Consider the following 18,823-nt stretch of genomic DNA (forward strand, 5'->3'; position numbering starts at 1 on the left):
GCAATGAGAAGTTAACTGCTGACCTCCAAAAGAAGGCTCTCCGTTGAATGGGGGGAGGATCTATACTACTAGGGATCAAACTTGAGTGGTTCAGCTCTGTAGACTTATTAGGCATGCAGAAGATCCAGAAGACAGGATCACACAGCGAATAGGGCTGTATTAGAAACAAGGAAAGTGTTTTTCCATAGTCCTAGGCTGAACTCTCAGTCAGTCAGCCAGTTATCAATGTGCACCAAGGCAAAGAGGACTAGCCAGGAATGGAGATTTTTGATTGCACGTTGCTCATCAGAATCCGAAAGAAGCAGCTTCAAGGCATCTAACCTTCTCTGATGGGACCATAGCATGACCAACCCTGTATCACGTTTTTCAGCATATCCACTTCTGTTCAATGTGTATCTGGAGCAACTGAAAGAAACTGGGCCATTCTTGTGAGAATATCCATTTTGTGTCTTTATTGATTTAAATATATACTATATCAAAATATATTAGACATATTTAAATATATACATTTATATGTGGTTGGGAGGGGGTCCCTGAAAGGAGAAAGCGTTTCTGGAAGAAATGTACTTGAATGTAATTGCTGTGAGATCAGAGTTCCATATCTGTCTTGCACATGACTGCATCTCCAGTATGTAGAGCAGTGTCTACACATGGTAGGCACCCAATGTATGTGTGTAGAGTGAACAGATGAATGAATGGATAGAAAGGAGACCCCTGACTACAAGGTTTCTTTTGTCCTTTAGCTGTTGAGTAGGTAGGGTTGCCAAAAAATGAGATAAGAACTCCAGGAAGAGGAGTGAGTTTGGGGTGGTAAGAGTGAAAAGCAAGACTGATTTACAAATTGAGTTTAGGAATCAAAAATTAAGCTCTAGCTATTGGGAGTAGCATAAGGTATTCAAGTGAGAAATTGCTGATATGCTGGCAAACTGAGCTTTTCTATAAAATCATGAAATTAAAATTCTTCCTTCATTTCAAAAGAAGAAAGTGGAAAAGTCAAGAGGAATAACAAGGGTAATTAAAAAGCCGCAAGGAGAAACTACTGTGGTATCCTGGGGTGCATTTGAAATTAGAAGCCACTTAAGCAAAAATTTTTGTGTTGAGGACATTTTAAAAAACAGGATCAATTCCCAGTTTCCCAGGCAATTCCACATGTCAAGAAGCTTGTCTTATCTACTCAACTGACCCAGGCATGAAAATGACAATACCAACTTGATGGGACAGTCAGATAAAGCTTGGTGACTTTTCCTCACCATCCACCAGCCCCACAGGAGATATTAATCACTGTAATTTCTACCTTGCACCAGATATTTTAAAAGTAAAACCGAAGAAATTCATTTCCATGTGTTTAGGTTGAAAAAAAAAAAGAGAGAGATGTTTCACTCAATCTATTTCAGAAAATATAGCCACTTTGGGACTGAACGTTTCTTTCAGTCTTAGCCCAAAGGCAATCACATTAGGGACATTGTATGCATTTGGGGTGATAAAAATTGAGCTGTGGTCTAACCTATTGCATAATTTTCATTCTAAAATTACTTTGCGCTGGACATAATGACCCCATCAGTCAACCTATCATCTGGCTGGTTAAATGAAGTAAGAAAATAATCCCAGCTGGTCTCAGAGGAGTGGGAATTCAACTGCCTGAGGAGCTGAGATTTCCTGAGAGTTTGTTCTAGATCTCTGTTGGGCCAGCCAACATTCGCTCTCACCTTCAGTCTCCACGGCAGAGGCCATTCGGGCCAAGAGAGAAGCCACTTTAGATGAAGCCTGTAACTCAAGATGGAAGCACTTAACTAGGCCAAATTTTTTTTTTTTTTTTTTTGGTGGATCTAATGCACTGTGATTGTTCCTAATTAGGCATCCTCCCCAAATGCCAGGAGAGAGCTCTCCTTAAGTGTCTTTGAAATAAAGAGACATTGGGGGTAGAAAGTCAGTTTTCATTTAAGAAATCACAGCTGCATAAACAATATTTGTTCACTACAAAATTTATAGTATTTGTCAAGAAAAAGTAAACATCCTGGGGACTCTCTTTGTGACACAGTGTCACACTTCATGATCCTTTGAGGCAGCAGGCACAAGAAACAGATCAACAATGGAGGCAGCTTTCTCATAATATTTGGGGGCAACTTTTTTTTTTTTTTAACCTTACCCACTTTGTGTTTCACATTCTAAGAGGACGTCACATTCAGACCACCTATACTTCTACAGATGTTGGGAAAAGAGAGTCAACTCGGGTGATGGATCCTTTCTGGAAGAGAAGTTCTCCTAAAAAAAAAACTAACTCACTCAATTCCCTTAAGAATTTTAGTGGTTGCAGCATTTACTCCTGGTCTTGGGACTTGACCCAGCCTTAGAGCAATGCTTTCCAGACTTGAAATTTCATGAAGTGTTAAAATCAGTTTTAAAACCGATACAGTTTCCATCTTTTAATTTTATAAAAAAGGTCATTTAAACAAAATCGAATATTTCTATCATCCGTTATTACCCTCACTTTCTATAAGAAATGACCATTTTAATACCAAGAGAGAAAGGCAAGAAAAGCAAAGATAAAAATCTCAAAATAAAGGATACAGGTTTTTATTAAATACATTTAGCTAAATGAGGCAACTCACTCTATTTTCCCAGTCCTTCTCATCTCACTACTGAAGTTGAAGACTATGTCAACAACTGGCCCTGGTCCACAACTGGCATTTGCAAATCACTACGTTAGGGAAAGGCCACAGAGAACTTCTGGTGCCAAGGGCTGTAGAAAGGGGAGGTGTTTTGCTGCACGCTATTCATGCATAGCCTTTTCATAGTCATCCATCATTATCTATATCTCAGCAATCTATAAGTGTTTAAAGGGGCCTTGGGGGATTCAACTGCTGTGAATTTTTTAGTTTATTTAAAAGTTTGGCAAAATTTATATTAAACCCCCCAGGTGTCTTAAATCTTTAAAGCCCAGTGGAATTTCAAAGAGCTTAATGATGTTTTCTTTTTAATGAACTTGACCCTAGAAATTAATTTTTAAAAGTAGTGTTACTGTAGAAAGGGTTCTGAACATTTTCAGGACAACTTGTGTTTCACCAGTGAAAGCACAAAGACTTCCTGGCGGTTTCACGCAGGAAGGTGTGTGTGTGCGTGTGTGTGTGTGCGTGTGGCAGCTGGAAGCACCTGCCACAGAGCGCCCTGCTTTTGTTCATCAGGGCCCCAGAAACCTGTTGCTGTGACCCTAATCGACAAACTCCATGCTTTTAGTCCTTTATAGGTTCATCAAAACAGGAAAAGGAAAGTCAGAAGCTGAATGTTAAGGACCCAGAGAAAGCATTTAGAAAAGGAAGTAACCAGAGATGTGCAAGGAGGAAAGAACACCGAGGAGAAGTAGTGTCCATATCAGACTTTTTACAACGAGGCCTCGGGCCTCCACGGGTGTGTGGCTATACACTGTGTGGAGCCTCATGAGCTTTATATAGCCCTCATATCTCTTTAACAGAAATACTTATAACTGTCTGGAACCTTCCGTCCCAGAAAGGATTATAATGACTGGCATTTCTGAGAGGAAAATCTGCTCACCTGCAAAAGGTTCCTGGCAGGGACTTCTGTGGTTAAGCCCAGGGAGAAAATGGACCCATCCAATGGCTTTAGCATTAACACTCCCTTCCCACCTACCACCAGCCCTCCCACCCCCCACCACATGGCCCGGGAATGCAGAGCTGAATGGGGAAGACTAGCTACCCCAACAGCCTGGTGTGTTTTAGTTTGAAGGCCCACCAGAGGAAAGGCTGGACCAGGTGTCAGGAGAACTGGACCAGTCTCTGTAATCTTGGAAAAGTCACCCAAATTCTAGCCTCATATTTAAAAATTTGTGAAGATGAAGGAGGTTGGTGTTTATCAGTGTTTTTTGATTTGTTTTTATTCATTTATTTACAGTATTTATTTTTTACTTTTGTTTTCAGGAGCAGAACCCTGTTGTCAATAGAAATGCTATTTGAAAATTGATATAAATAAATATGAAGCCAGCCTGATGATATGGAGGAAGGCGTGGGAGAACGGGCGCTGGAACCCAGGCCTGAGGTGCCCCCATGGGCTTGGCTGATCCCACCTGCTCTGAGAAGCTCCTGGTAAAACCACAGGGGAAGATGGGGTTCAGGATCCTTCCAGCCCTCACAGCTGCTGACTCCATGCTAGAGCTATAGAAAAGCTACTGGGGTACACATGTGTGGTTAACATTTTCAAAGATGAGTTTTAGTCTGTACATAGAAATGTAGAGTAAAGGGCAAGAAAGGCCATGGCAAGATAAACAGTTTACTCCTAACTAAGCACAAGAAAACTGGTTATGAAGTTCCTGAGGTCTAGCACAGACTGATACGATCAGCCACGAGGGCAGCAAGGCATGAACTTTAGTTTACTGAATAAAAAATAAATGTCTTTCAATTAATTGCAGTTGTGATTCAGGGTGTGACTTGTGTTGTGAATAGTTATATATAGTTTTCTACGTATAAATCTAGTTCATAGATGAACAGACACATAGATATTTAAAGTGATGGAGAAAAATCTTGACATGAGTGTAGCAAAAGCTGTAGAATGAATGGGAAAAAATACAAATATTAAAATTAAAACTTCTATTCAAAGTTTAAGTTGTTGCTTGTGAAAAACCAAATGCTCTGAAAAGATAAAAGACTAAATAGATTCTTCTTTTTTCCTCTGAGTAATCTACAGATATCAGAGCTCTTCAGTGTGGTGGGATGATAGCTATGTCATGTGAAATATCCACTTATATTGGTTTACCAAAAATGCGATAAGCTTTGGGAAGAAGGATAATTAAGAGTTTAAATATCTTCCCTTGAATAACTAAAAAGTCTCTGTGATTTCTTTGCAAGTTTTTATATCTGATATATAAACACATTAAGGTAAATGATAGAGGTCTTTGGTTTAGATATTAAAGTGAAGAGACTGGAATTATATGGTAAAATAAATAAGTGCCATGTTTTATGGCTCAGCCATCTTAGGAGACGTGTTGTTGTATCAGTTCCATTTGTTTTCCATGATATATGTATTTTATATAAATTCTACCAAATTTCCCTCTAATTAGATTGAAATAGAATTTCTAGGAGATATTTCTTTCTATTTCTTTCTCTTAAAATGAAATAGCAGACACCATATTTTGATCTGTGAAGTAAGTAACCAATTTATATTAAAGAGCCTGAACTTCCATATTTCATGTCCAGAAGAAGAAAAAGAAAATACAAAAAAAGGCATTTTGAGAGCAATATGTATTTTTTTAAGTTGGATTGAACTCCAACATGGAAAATTTTTAAATTAGCAAAGTATTACTAGCCACATCTGGTAGGAGATCAAATAAGCAATATTTTACAGTCTAGTTTAAACTCCAGAAAAATGCATTAGAAATGGAAAAGGCTGGCTCTGCATCTATTTGAGCAAGGTCACTGTCACCACTATAATATTTTAAGGGGTCTCTTATGAAGTGAAAATGCGGAAAATCACTTAAAAGGACAGGGCCATACTTGGAAATATTTAGCTCATGATATCTGTCATATGGGTTTGGTAGAGGATTCTACATGTGGAAATTCATTCTATCAACCCAAAGGAAGAGAATGCTTTCACTTTAATGATTTTGATAGTAGTAATTTTTGTCACCTAGAGCTCACCAACTTAGGAGAGTTTCCAGATATGATCATTGAATGGGTTTTACAAAACTCTTTTATTTAGAAAATGAATTTTGAAAACAAGAAGGTGAAACAGAAGTTGAATCTATGAGTCCTTAGCTCTACAACCCAAGCTAGTCTCAGTCTAGAAGAAATCAGGACCAATATTGATGAAGCACTAAGCAACTCAGACCATCCATCCATCCATCCACCCATCTACTCCTATTTTGGGGAGAACTAATAAAGTTCCTGTGACTAAACTGAGTTTTAATTTATTCATGTAAATTATGTTGTTTATTTATTCAGATAAATAAACATTTATTGATATGTTATTTATTCCTAAAACTTATGTTGTTTCTACCACAAATTAATAATAATAAACACAATTATACCCAGCATATATAAAGAAATTACAACTTTCCAAAGCCCTTTCACACTTCTTATCTCAGCTGATCTATGCTAGGTGTCAGTGGGATCTAGAATGGAGGGATTGTTATCTCCTTGTGCAGACAAGAAGATTGAAAATTCAGAGGCCAAGGGACATAACTGCAATCAAACTATTTATTAGCCCTAGAATCAGAGCCAGAACTCAGGTTTCCTGACTCCTGATGCTGTATACTTCCTCTTCTGAGTCTCTGGTTCTCTCTTTACTTCAGGGAGACAAAAGAAGCCATACCATCTCTCCCAGGCCCTCTTGTGAAGAGAGGAGAAAAACCACCAATGAGCCACAATGGGCAAAACAATGTGACACAGTAGGAAGATCACAAGCACTGGAACCACGCAGACAAAGGTGTGTATGTTGGTGTCAGCACTACTTTCTGCAGGAGTTTGGGCAAGTTCCTTCACCTCTCTAAGCCTCAGTTTCCTCCTCTATAAAATGAGAATAATAATATTATTTTTGTAGGTTTTTTAATGATAATTTAATGAGATGTTTAAAACATACACGCAGTTTCTGGCCGACATTGAATAACAAGTGAGTAAGTGGGAGATGTTTTTTAATAAAAAGGAAGATTGAGTTGGCTTCAAACTAGACAATAAACATTGTTGTATTATAAACATTGATCACTGAAGCCCAGTTTGCAGGCTTCCATTGACTGTCCTATGAGAATCTCAGCCCAGTTGTCAACCAGACCCCTTGGGTTACATACAGTAAGGCTGAGCAGGAACCACCGTCTGCCAACCCAATCAAGGGCCCACAGCATACAGTGCCCGTAACATGGCCCCAGAAACGCAAGGTGAACCTCCAAGTCTGTCCAGACCAGGGGTTGCAAACTCTTGGGCCAGTCCCAGAAGTTAAATGAGAGAAGCAGGCTGAGGTTTGACCATGGGGAAACGGAAAGCGTGTCCTCTCTGAAGGAGGCAGTAGCTCTGAACTCCAGGAGACTGCAAGCCCCATTTAAGGGAATGTGGGGTAGAGGAGCAGAATGGGTAATGTTTCCACCTATGTTTCAAGAGAACCTGACACCCAGATTATGTGAACTCTCCTAATGTTTAAATATGGGACAAAAATCACCCTCTCTGGGCCCCATAAAACACATCCACGTCCCAGTTGGGCCCACAGACCACCATTTGGGATTCTATTCTGCACCTCCAGGTGAGGGAAAGAACGCACCGGGCTTCAGAAGAAAGCATGATGCTTTTTCATCTCACATACCTCTGCCCGTCTGCTCACCTATTGTTTTACATCCAATCACGTGAATGACTTTCTCCAAACAGAGAACAGAATATCTACGTCCTTGCTGTCTTAAGGTAGCGGAGTGAGGAAGTTGGATGACCAGAACCTTGAATTGTCCGAGGAAACTCTTTGAACTATTTACGCTTATCATTTCATGGAGTCTCAGTTTATTTCTGAATTAAGTGTTAGCAGGCAACTGTCTCCTGACGGACCTCTTGGAGAAAGATATTCCCTCCAGCTCGAGCACTGGAAGTGGCCAAGCTGCCCGTAAGCAGCTTGTTTGCCTCCATCCTCTGACTCTGACCTGCATTACTGACTGTTTTTCTCTCTTTGTAGCGACTGCCAGGAAGCTGAAAGTCAAATTTTCTAGCAACCGTTTGACATGTATTTTGTGTGTTCACCTTAGTCCTACCTTCATATTAATTTATTTTACATCTTATTCTGCTTTACTGACTTACCTATTTTTGTCTTGCCTTACTGTATCTATTTTGGTGAGCCCCCCCAAATCCCATTTTTGGAATGTGCCGTGGCAAAAATATATTTAAAAATAAATAGATGTAGAATACTGTTCAGAAATTCAAAGGAAGAAACTATTGATAGACGCAGTTTATTGGATGGATCTCAAGGGTATTATGCTTAGTGAAAAAAGCCAGTCTCAAAAGGTAACATACCATATGTCATTTATATATGAGTTTTGAATGACAAAAGTATAGAGATGGAGAACAGATTAGCGGTTGCCAAGGGACAGAGATATGGGTGGGGGAAGGTGTGGATTCAACTATAAAAGGGTAGCATGAGAGAGTTCCTTGGAGTGATGGAACAGTTCTATATCTTGATTGTGGTGGTGGTTACAGAAATCCATACATGAAATCAAATTGCATAGAACTACACACACATACACGAGAACATGTAAAAACTGATGAAAATTGAATAAGGTCTGTAATCTAGTTAGCACTATTGTACCAATGTGAATGTCTTGGTTTTGCTATTGTACCACAGATGTCATCATTGGGGAAAGCTGAGTGAAGAGTTCGCAAGACCCCATGTACTACATTTAGCAACTTCTTATGAACGTATAACCTCTGAATAATCTATGAATCTATAATTATTTCAAAATAAAAGGTTAAAAAATAAATAGATGCATAAAGAATTATCAGGATAAATATAAAAGTGCCTGAATTATTTATTTGGCAAACTCAAACCTTTACTAGTGATACTGATTTGCTAAGGGCCATCCTCATTTTTCCAAGAACTCATTTTATTCATAATGAACCATTTTTAAAATCTATGGCTAAAAGACCTCTGGGAAATTATGATGTAATAATTAGTCAGTACTCAAAAAGCTCATTTGGGAACATGTTAGATATGTAACCATTGCTTAGAATTTCTTATTTTCAGGGGTTCTCATTGTTGATAGAGAAATCCCTCCATTCGAAGATCTTTTTAACTCATATTACGATCTACTGAAATGGGTAAAGGAAAGTGAGAGGGGACACCTGGAAATCACGTGTTTACTGATACAGGAAATTACACACACACACACACACACACAGTCCTACTTAATTGGTTGGATTTGTTGTCAGTTCTTTTTCAGTTATTTCCATACTGACCACATCAACTATTGAGGAGCTTCAGTCATCAAAACACCTGGACACAATGGACCAACTGTATTTTGCATCTAGAATAGATGGTGGTTTGCATTAGAGTTAGGACCAAGTTAGGTAGGAATGTGTGTTTATTGATGCTTTGGGTAAATTTGAAGTAGAATTTTCCATGGGCCCATTTAGGCTGCATGTGAGTTTGTGAATGTTTTATGACTTGATGTTGCAACGTTCCCCCCAGAAGCAGCAAGATCCTAAGAACAGGAGCAAAACAGCAGTTAGTGCAACCGTGTGGCAGTAATTCCAACCCCATTAACTTTAGAGCTCCTGATACTGCTAAATAGCAAAGCTACCCACCTTTTTATGAAAAAATCAAAAATTTGGCTTTGAGAACAGAAAGTATTCTTGAAGTGGCTACAAAAAAATGCAGATTTTCGTAATACAGGTAATATAGCCTCTCTTATTGTAGCCACCATTAAATCTAATTAAGCAAAAGTGTGAGATAAATTACATCAACAAGGTTTATCTCATTCCCTCCCTTTTTGTCTTTCAGTCAAAATTGCCACAAGGCAAGAAAATGGATAGAAGAGCTTTATTGATACTTCTCTAGGTATGACTATTCATCCAGTGTGAGTGTGAACAGTATTCCTGCTCTATACACATACTTTTCAATTCTGAGTTACACAGCAAATAGGGGTCTAACAAATATCACGTAATCTGAGCCTGTGAGAGAGGCAAAGGAACATCGGAAAAATCGAGAGAAAAGAACCAGAGACCAACATCTGTTAATCTTATTTATGCATAAAAGAAAGTTTAGATACAAAAAACCATAATGCAATTAATAGCCTTACGAATCCCTTTGCCCTCATATCCTACAAAAGATAGCCCAAGGCACAGAGAAGGGCTGAGAGAAGACTGAGACTGAGAGATGAGAGGGCATGGAAGATAAACTTTGAGGACTGAATGAGGTTGTGAATAAAATAGCTGTCACATCAGCACTTCCCAAATTATAAAATGGCATGAAAAGCTTGATGTGTAAGAATCACTGTATTTTTCATTTGAGCAAATCAACAAACCAACCAAATTCATTTGATGAACTCTTCAAGGTGAGTGTGTGGTTATGCCCAAGGACATTAACTTTTCAAATTATCCCACTGCTTTCTTCATGTTTGGCTTTATAGCAACTGGCTCAGGTGTATCCCCCTCCACTGTTTTCCTTCCCTCTAGCCCAGAAACACACACACATACTCACACACACACACATACTCACACACACACACACACACACACACAGAGTGTTCCAAGCTTGTGCTGTACTCCTGTACTATTAACCTACATTCAGAGCTAGGGTGACACATGCAGGAAGGGGAAGGGGGGTTTGTAAAAAGCTCTTCTTTTCTATTTGTACCAACTTAAGCCAATAGTTTTCTGCAACTTGTTTCTAGGATCACTGTGAATTTATTTTTCCACCAGATACCCTTTACGCTCCACAGACATTTCATAATGCTTTTTTAAGGAGAAAGAAAATGAAGCCATGATTATTATCAAAGACTTCGTCAAGGCAAGAGGAACAAATTAGTATTACTTCTATGTTGGGAAAGATTTCTGCCAACCTGGAAAGTGTCTCCTGACATGACTGTAAGCATGGAGCAGATATAAGCTTGTCGACAAGAAGAGAAATTTATAAACTATGGCTCAGCTTTAAATATCACTTTTATTGAGCATAACAGTAAACAAGTCACATCAGACGAAGGTAAGCTCTCTGGTAATACACGCCAGCCAGGGCTACAACAGCCCAGACCTTTGGTTCTGACATGTAGCTAAGTGAAACCAGGACTGTGGTAATTTTTTGGCTGTAGAATGGAACACTGGGATCCCTGATGAGGATACCCAAATTATATGGAACACTTCTTATTTGAAGTTCTGCTGAATTAAGTGTCTTGAAACTCATGGATCCACAGAATTTATACTCCTCTCAGATAGATTTACTACATAAGTATCTGGCAGCAGAGCATGAAGAACAATGGAAAATGGGGCCAATTGGAAGAAATTTTTAGACGTGAAAGACTTGATTCTTGCATCCTGTGTTCTGTATGAAACAAGTATCTGATGGTTTCCTACCCTCCAAAGGCCTTCATTTAAACCAAAGAAACAAATCCACTTTGAGGAGAAACTGTGTTGCTTAGAAAAGTAAGAGAGCATTTAAATGGGGGAAAAGAACTGATTTTGAAGAGGCAAAAGAAAATGGAATACAGCCAAAGGAACCTGAAGATAGTTTCTATATCAGTCTAAGCCATGCAGTCAAAACGATATAGCATCAGGCTAATCTGAGAGCTTGTGGAGCTTCCAGAGAAGGCAGTGAGGAGGTGTGTAGGTTCCATCTTAGCACTTGCTTGTCCAGTTCTACTTAGAAAGTTCCCAGCATGGCCCCTATTCTTACTCCATAAGCAAATGTGTTTCCAGCATCCAGAAATCTATTGTTATGGAGCATCCAAATGTAAGAGTCTAGGGGAATGAGAGAGCAAAATATCCAAGGAAATCCAACAGAGAAAATATCAGAACACTCAACTTTTTCTCAGCATTATGAAGAGACAGCCACAAACTGTCCTCGAGCAAGTGTCACACACTGCTTGAGGCACGAGATGGTCTTAAATAAACACCACGGCCTGACTCCGAGATGACCGAATCCCCCCAGACATTGCTGGAGCCACCAAAATGTAGGAATTGTTATTGATTGTTGCTGTTGATGAAGATGATGATATGGCTGTGGAAGAAAACAGCCTACAATAGCAAAGTTTAAAATGTGTGTTTTTCTTTAAGGTACATTTATGCAATCTTTGAGGTAAAGGAGAATAGAAATAGGACCACATGGAAAAGTTGATGAGTAAAGGACCACTCTTCAGAGTGGCCTAGACTGGCCCAGTTATTGTTTCAATGATTACCATGATTATTAACCATTTATTGAATGACAGCTATTAAGATTGTTTTAATCCAACACTTGGCCAAAATGTGCTGATTAATTTCATCCTTAAAATTGTCCTTTTAACTTTTTTTTCTTTGAGTTTAGATATTTACCAAACGATATAAGACTTGGGGAACTTCTGAAGGGATCAAATCAAATCAGTTAAAAAAAAAAAAAAAAAGCTTACATGACTAACCATATGGCTGTGTGTCTTCATTCGTCAAATATTATTGAGCTGCTACTCTGTGCCCGGCACTGCTGTAGTGCTGGGGATACAGCCGTGGACGATGTCCTGGTGCTCATGCTCTAGTGAGGAAAATAGGTGTACTCGTTTTTTATACACTGCTGCAACAATGTATCACAAACTGGATGGTTTAAAACAACAGAAATTTACTCTCTCACAGTTCTGGAGGCCAGAAATCCAAACTCCAGGTCTCAGCAGGCAGCTCTCCCTCTGGGCGATCAAGGCGAGAATCCGTTCTTCGCCTCTTCCAGCTTTTGGTAGCTGTCCGCATTCCTTGCCTCGTGGACACAACACTCCAACCTGTCCCTTGGTCACATTGCCGCTTCCTCTTCTGCCTATGTTGTCTCCCTTTGCCTCCTTCTTATAAGGACACTTGTGATGGCATTTAGGGTCCACTCGGGTAATCCCAAATAATCTCATCTCAATATCCCTAATATAATCACATCTGTTACCAGCTAAGGTCATATTCATTTTTTTGCCATATGTGGGAATATTCACAAGTTCCATTGATTTGGATGTGGACATACCCTTTGGGGGCCACCCATCAACCCACTACAACAGTCAATAAACACAGAAATAAATTCAGGAGTTATGAAGAAAACAAAGCAGGGAGAAGGGAGAAGAGAGTGACAAGGAATGCTACTTTTGATAAAGAGGTTAGAGAAGGCCTCTTTAATGAGGTGGCATTGGAGCAGAGACCTACTTGAAGCAGATGAGAGAAAAGTCTTTCAGGCAGAGGGAAGAGCAAGTGCAAAGGCCCTGAGACTGGTTGTGTTTGAAGAGATGAGAGCGTGAAAGGGACCAGTGTTGTTAGAATAGAAGGGTCAAAGACAGAATTTGGATTTTATTCTGAGTAAAAAGGGAAGCACTGGTGAGTTTAGAGTAGAGGAGTAATTGGTCTGACTTCTACTACTGAGGCTGATGTGTGGAGAATGGATAATGGGGAGAGGGCAGTGAAGCAGTGTGACCATTTAGGAACGTACTGCCATATTCCAGGTAGGAGATAATAGTGGCCAGGACTAGGGTAGTGGCGAGAAGTCATCCAATTTGAGATATATTTTGAAGGTTGAGCCAATAGGATTTGCTGATTGAGTAGCTATAAGTAAGAGTAATAGAGAAGTCAAGGATGACTTCCCTTTTTTTGCCTATGTGACTGGAAGGATATGAGCCACTGCCAAATGTGATTTAGAAGATGGGAAAGAAGCAGGTTTGTGGATAAAGAATTTCATTTTGGAATTTGAAATGCCTTTTAGACTTTCAGGTGGAGATATTCTGTAGTCACTTGGCTACAGGAGTCTGGAGTTCAAGGTGAAAGACTTATATCTGGGTGACATTAGTGAATAGCTGGTATTTAAAATCACCATGGAGTAAGTGTAGATAGAGAAGGGGACCAAGACTGAGCCTGAAGCATTCCAAAATTAAGAAGTCAGAGAGATGTGGATGAACCAGGAAAAATGTCTGTGAAGTGAGTTAGTGAAGAAGTAAAACCTTGAAAGTCTGCTGACCTGGAAACCAAAATAAGAAAATGATTCAAGGAGGGAGCAATCGACTCTGTCAAAAGCTGCCGATAGATCAAGTAAGACGAGGACTGAGAATTTACCACTGAATTTATCAGTGGGGCAGTCATTAGCGCATCTTGACAAGAGCAATGTTGGTGGAGTTAGGGGTACAAAATCTGTCTGGAGGGAGTCCAAAAGGGAATAGGAAAAAAGGAACTGTAGACAATAATTCGGACAATTTCAATGAGTTTCGCTCTTAAACGGAGGAGAGAAATAGAGTTGTAGCTGGAGGAAATGTTTTTTAAGGATTTGGGGATACTATAACATAATATCATGCTGATAGAAATGATCCTATTGAGAGGCAAAAATTGATCATGCAGGCAAGCGGATAAATGCAAGATGGAAGTCCCCAAAGAAGCTAGATTGGATGGGGACCAGTGCCTGAGTGGCCAACTAGCCTCGAGTAGGAGCAGGGCAGGTCCTCCTTCAAACAAAAAGAAACAGATATAAGGTAGCTATGCTAGTGTGAAGATGAACATGCACTTCTGAGGGCTTTTATTCTCCCTGAGCAATCTGAAGCAAGGTCATCAGCCGAGAATGAGGAAGGTGGAGAAGAATCAAGTTCAAGAAGATGTGGAACAAGCCCCTCAAAGAGTGAAGTGTCCAGCATAACATTTAATTGTCTAATAAATTTTCTAGGGGGCTGGCCCGGTGGTGTAGCGGTTAAGTGCGCCCCTTCCGCTTCGGTGGCCCGGGGTTCACAGGTTCGGATCCCGGGCCCGTACTGATGCACCGCTTGTCAAGCCATGCTGTGGCGGCATCCCATATAAAGCAGAGGAAGATGGGCACAGATGTTAGCCAGGGACAATCTTGCTTGGCAAAAAAAAAAAAAAAAAAGAGGAGGATTGGCATCGAATGTTAGCTCAAGACTGATCTTCCTCACACACACACACACACAAAATTTCTAGGACAGCACTATCCCATAGAAATATAATGCAAGTCACATATGAAATATCAAATTTTCTAGCAGCCACCTTAACAAGGTAAAAAGTAACAGGTAAAATTAATTTTAATAATGTATTTTATTTAACCCAACATATTCAAAATAATTATTTCAACATGTAATCAGTGTAAAAAATTACTGAGATATTTTACATTTTGTTTTTAGTACTAAGTTTTCAAAAGCCAGTGTGCATTTTACATTTTCAGCACATCTCAATTCAGAGTAGCCACATTTCAAGTACTGAACAGCCACAGGTGGCCAGTGGCTACCACAGCAGACAACGCAGGTCTAGGAAATGAAGTAGCACTAATGGAGAACGCGAGGGCCCCTTGAAATTGGGAGCCATGAATTGAAGTGAGATTGGCACGGCTGTGTGTTTTTCCCAAGCCACATGCAGAACTCATGTGCAGATGTGGAGCAGGCAGAGAGTTGGTTTTGACCAGAAATGAAGTTTTGCCAGCAGCATTCAACCAAAGGAAAAAGGAGAAGGGAACCAGTGGCACGCACAACCAAACGGTTATAGAGATTGACCACAGAATGTAAGCCACAGAAGTAAGAATCCAAGGGGTGAAAAAGTGATAGGGGCCATGGAAGTTCTAGTAGGACCAAAGAACTTTTAGAACTGTGGCTGCTATGCAATATAGAAAGATGTCTAGAATAATCCCTGCCCTCAGCCATCTGATCTTGATGGCAGGTATACCAATAGCCATGTTATAAGATGGTATGTGATAAATGCCAGTGCAGTCACACAACATGTGTTTTATTGAAGTTCAGAGGAGGAAGAGCCCGTGTCCTACTAGGATGATCTGGGACAGTTCATGGACGGGGTGGTGGGTCAATCAAGCCTTCAAGGATGAATAGGGTTTTAATTGGTCTATGGGAAAAACATTGCAAAGTGAGGAAAAAGCATAAGCATAGAGAGAAAAGCAAAAATGTTCAATACTTCTTACAGGTCAGAGTGAAAAACACTTTAATAGCAATATTTATTGAGAGCTATTGATTACAATGGGGAAGGCAGCCTATAAATAATGATAGGTCTTTCGAGAAGAGTGCTGGGATAATTTCCCTGGGGAAAGAAAGACTTCACTATAAAATACAGTTATACCCTCAGAATACAATGTTTCCTAGGAGTGACCCAAAGATTGTGCCAAAGATTGTTCCCAAGAAATGAATGCTCTTCCTTTCCAGCCCACCCCGTCCTTGCACACACACACATGCATACATACAAACACATGCCCTTCATCTTTCATTTATAATTCAGTCTCATAAATTTAATTCTTGTCTAGGGAAACGGCCAGCTACATCTAAAGAGAAGCAATATATTTACCTTTAATTCTCAGATTCTATAAGAAAATATTTGGAACCAACTAGGATTAGAGTATGTGGGATTAAAAATGCTTTGATTAATATTAACACTTTATTTTTTAATGGTATAGACTCTCACCACATAGACCCAGTTTATAATTCCTTTAGAAAACAAGCTGCATGTATACATTGTACTCGTTTTTTTCTAAATCTGAGGCTGTTTCTATTAAAATTCTAAGGAAAAAGCAGCATTTCAATTAACTTTGGTTCTCAACATAGTTATCATTAAACAATAGGAAATTTAGTTTTTCCTAAGCGTACGCAGATCGTTGTTACAAAAAAAGTCACCCTATCTTTGCCTAGCTCTAAATGTTTAGGGAAACCTGCCAGTATATCCATTCCTTCCTTTTTTTCACAAGAATTTCCTACTTCAATGGGAAGATTTAGAAACAGTAAGAAGAACTAGATGTTTCCACGTGACTTTAATAATACTGTCCTTGTATTTACATATCATATGTCCTTGGTACTTCAGAGCTCATTATCATTTTAAATTTACAAATCAGTATATGAAAGCACAAGATTTAGCAGCAGCTCTTCTTCTGCCCATCAGTAAGTTATTAATGCCAGAACTGGAACTCATAATTACTGACACATGTGGTCCCACAACCTCTAAAGATCATTCTCATAACATAAAACGAACCACTCAGTAAGTAAAACATATCAATTATCAAATATCCCATTTATTCAAGATAATTTTAAGAAACATGGAGCTTTAATCATATATGCCCATATTAAACCTCATAGGCCTACAGTAATATGAATATAGATTAAGGTATCATTTGATTAAAATTAATACTTAATACAAATTAATAAATATATATACATATATAATCCAACAATTCCACAACGTGGAATATATTTCAATCAAAAAGTCAACAAATATGTCAACATATTTACAAATGTGAACTATTGCTTTAAAAAATTTTCCCCAACATGTTATAATTCTGAAGAGTACAGATGTCACTGGTCAGACTGCTATATATGCTATCAAGCCTGTCCTTACTGGGAATAAAAACATCCACTGTCTGCTGATTCAGTTAGGAAGGAAAGGTACCCGGTTCGCTGAGCAGTGCCAGCTGTGGTTTTAATTCCGGTGTCTTGAACACTCATATGTCTGGGAGATTCTGTAAGATCTGTCTCAAGGAAGCACAGGCTACCACGTGGGCATCCGAAGGAAGATTAGCAAGTGACTGAATTAGCTTCTTGACTATTGTCTTCAAACACTGGTGGGCAGCATTCAAATCTCTGTCAAACTGCTGTCCTTCAATCTGTAGAGCCAGATGACTGCAGATGTTTCTAAACTCAACACTATCCTGAAATGAACAGCAAGCACAAACAAGCAATTAGATAGGTTATGGGGACATTTGTGTTGTGCTTACCCAGCTTCCACTCCCAGCTTTTCTCCCAGGATCTTCCTCTCAGACAACTACTCTCCTCCATTCTCAACCTATGTGGTTTGACCAAAGCTGACCCCACTCCACAACTCCAGGGACCAGCCCAATCAGAGCGTATCACTCCTCGGTCACTTGGACTGGTCAGGGATGGACAGGTAACCTAAGGCAGGCCAATAAGCCACAGTCCCAGAATGTCTGTTTGACTGAGAAAGAGAAGTGCTCTTTAACTGGGGCTATTAGAAAACATCTTGCCACCATAAGGGAAGAATTCAAATGAGAATGAAGCCAACACAGAAAACAAGTAGAGCCAAGAGATTAAAAGAGACTGATTCTAATTACATTTTCTGAGCATGTCAATCCAGCTGTACTTGACCAATAAACCCCAGAATTTAGGGACTATCTGAGTCAATAAAAATCCCTTTTTACTTAAGCCATTTGGAGTTCAGTTTCTGTTATTTGTTCCTAAAAGAGCTTTGATGAAAACACAAACAGCCTATGTCCCTATTAGTCCATACTTGTCTTCAAGATTCCAATACAGGATTTGGTATTTAATGAACATGGTCTCAAGAAATTTCCAATGCAAATTTAGAAAGAATTAATTCTCAGGTAGTTTAAAAGAACAAAGTAATTAAATAGATTTTTAATCCCCAAATGTTTCACACTCGAAAATCCATTGCATGTAAATGGTACATTGAAATCATTCCACATCAGAGATAACGTTGAATATATGATTTATTTTTAAATATATGGAAATGACTTCCCACAGACTTCTGGTTCTGGCAACATGGTATACTTCGTTTCCCCAAAATGCCTTGCTACTGAGTTCTAAGTAAAATAGAACAAACATCCTTTCTGAGCTTTCAAGAAAGTAATGGAAATCCCCAAGGGCCAGAAATAAAGGAAGATAGACTACTTTAGCTGCCCACCAATACCCACTGACAAAAGAAAGTTCACCTCTCTTGAGCTGGGTTCGGGGTGGAGGGTAAAGCTGCCCCTAAGAATGTGTAACTGTGGACCTGTACTACACAATAGTTTAAGTCTGGAGTTGCCCTCTACGCCATATACGTCTTCGGGAACACTCATGCTAAGAAATTAACTTAAAAATTGGAACTGGGCTGAAATATCCATGGACACATGGCAAAAGTAAACAAAAGCCTATTCTACGGGGACATGTCCACAACCCATGTCCCACAGTAGTATTCTCATGAAGCTCTGCTGAGGACAAACTTAGAATATGAAATTTAAAATAAATCCACCATGATACAGCAGATACAATGCAGGGCAGGATTAAACTCCAAGAATTTCAGATAGAAACTATAAAATACGTTTAGAATTATTGAAGATACAAAAGAAGGAAGCAAAAATGTTTTGAGAAAAAACAGGCTTGGAAAAGAACCAAATACCACTGGTAGAAATGACAACTATTGTGACAAATTAA

General features: G+C 39.2%; 1 protein-coding gene across 3 annotated transcripts in view; it reads right to left on the reverse strand.

Moving 5' to 3' along the window:
• Window positions 1–14,925: 14,925 nt before the first annotated feature.
• The window catches only part of DLEU7 (deleted in lymphocytic leukemia 7), an 82,294-nt gene continuing 78,396 nt past the window's right edge, over window positions 14,926–18,823 (reverse strand). For 2 of the 3 annotated variants that reach the window (XM_087436094.1, XM_004433675.3), the window contains one exon: window positions 14,926–17,304. In XM_087436094.1, coding sequence (XP_087292220.1) covers window positions 17,098–17,304 — 207 coding nt within the window. In that variant the 3' untranslated portion in view covers window positions 14,926–17,097. The remainder of the gene's footprint in view (window positions 17,305–18,823) is intronic. The other variant, XR_015553436.1, reaches the window with a different exon arrangement.

This window comes from Ceratotherium simum, chromosome 10, assembly GCF_057802395.1.
Source record: "Ceratotherium simum simum isolate JZ-2026a chromosome 10, ASM5780239v1, whole genome shotgun sequence".
NCBI lineage: Eukaryota > Metazoa > Chordata > Mammalia > Perissodactyla > Rhinocerotidae > Ceratotherium > Ceratotherium simum.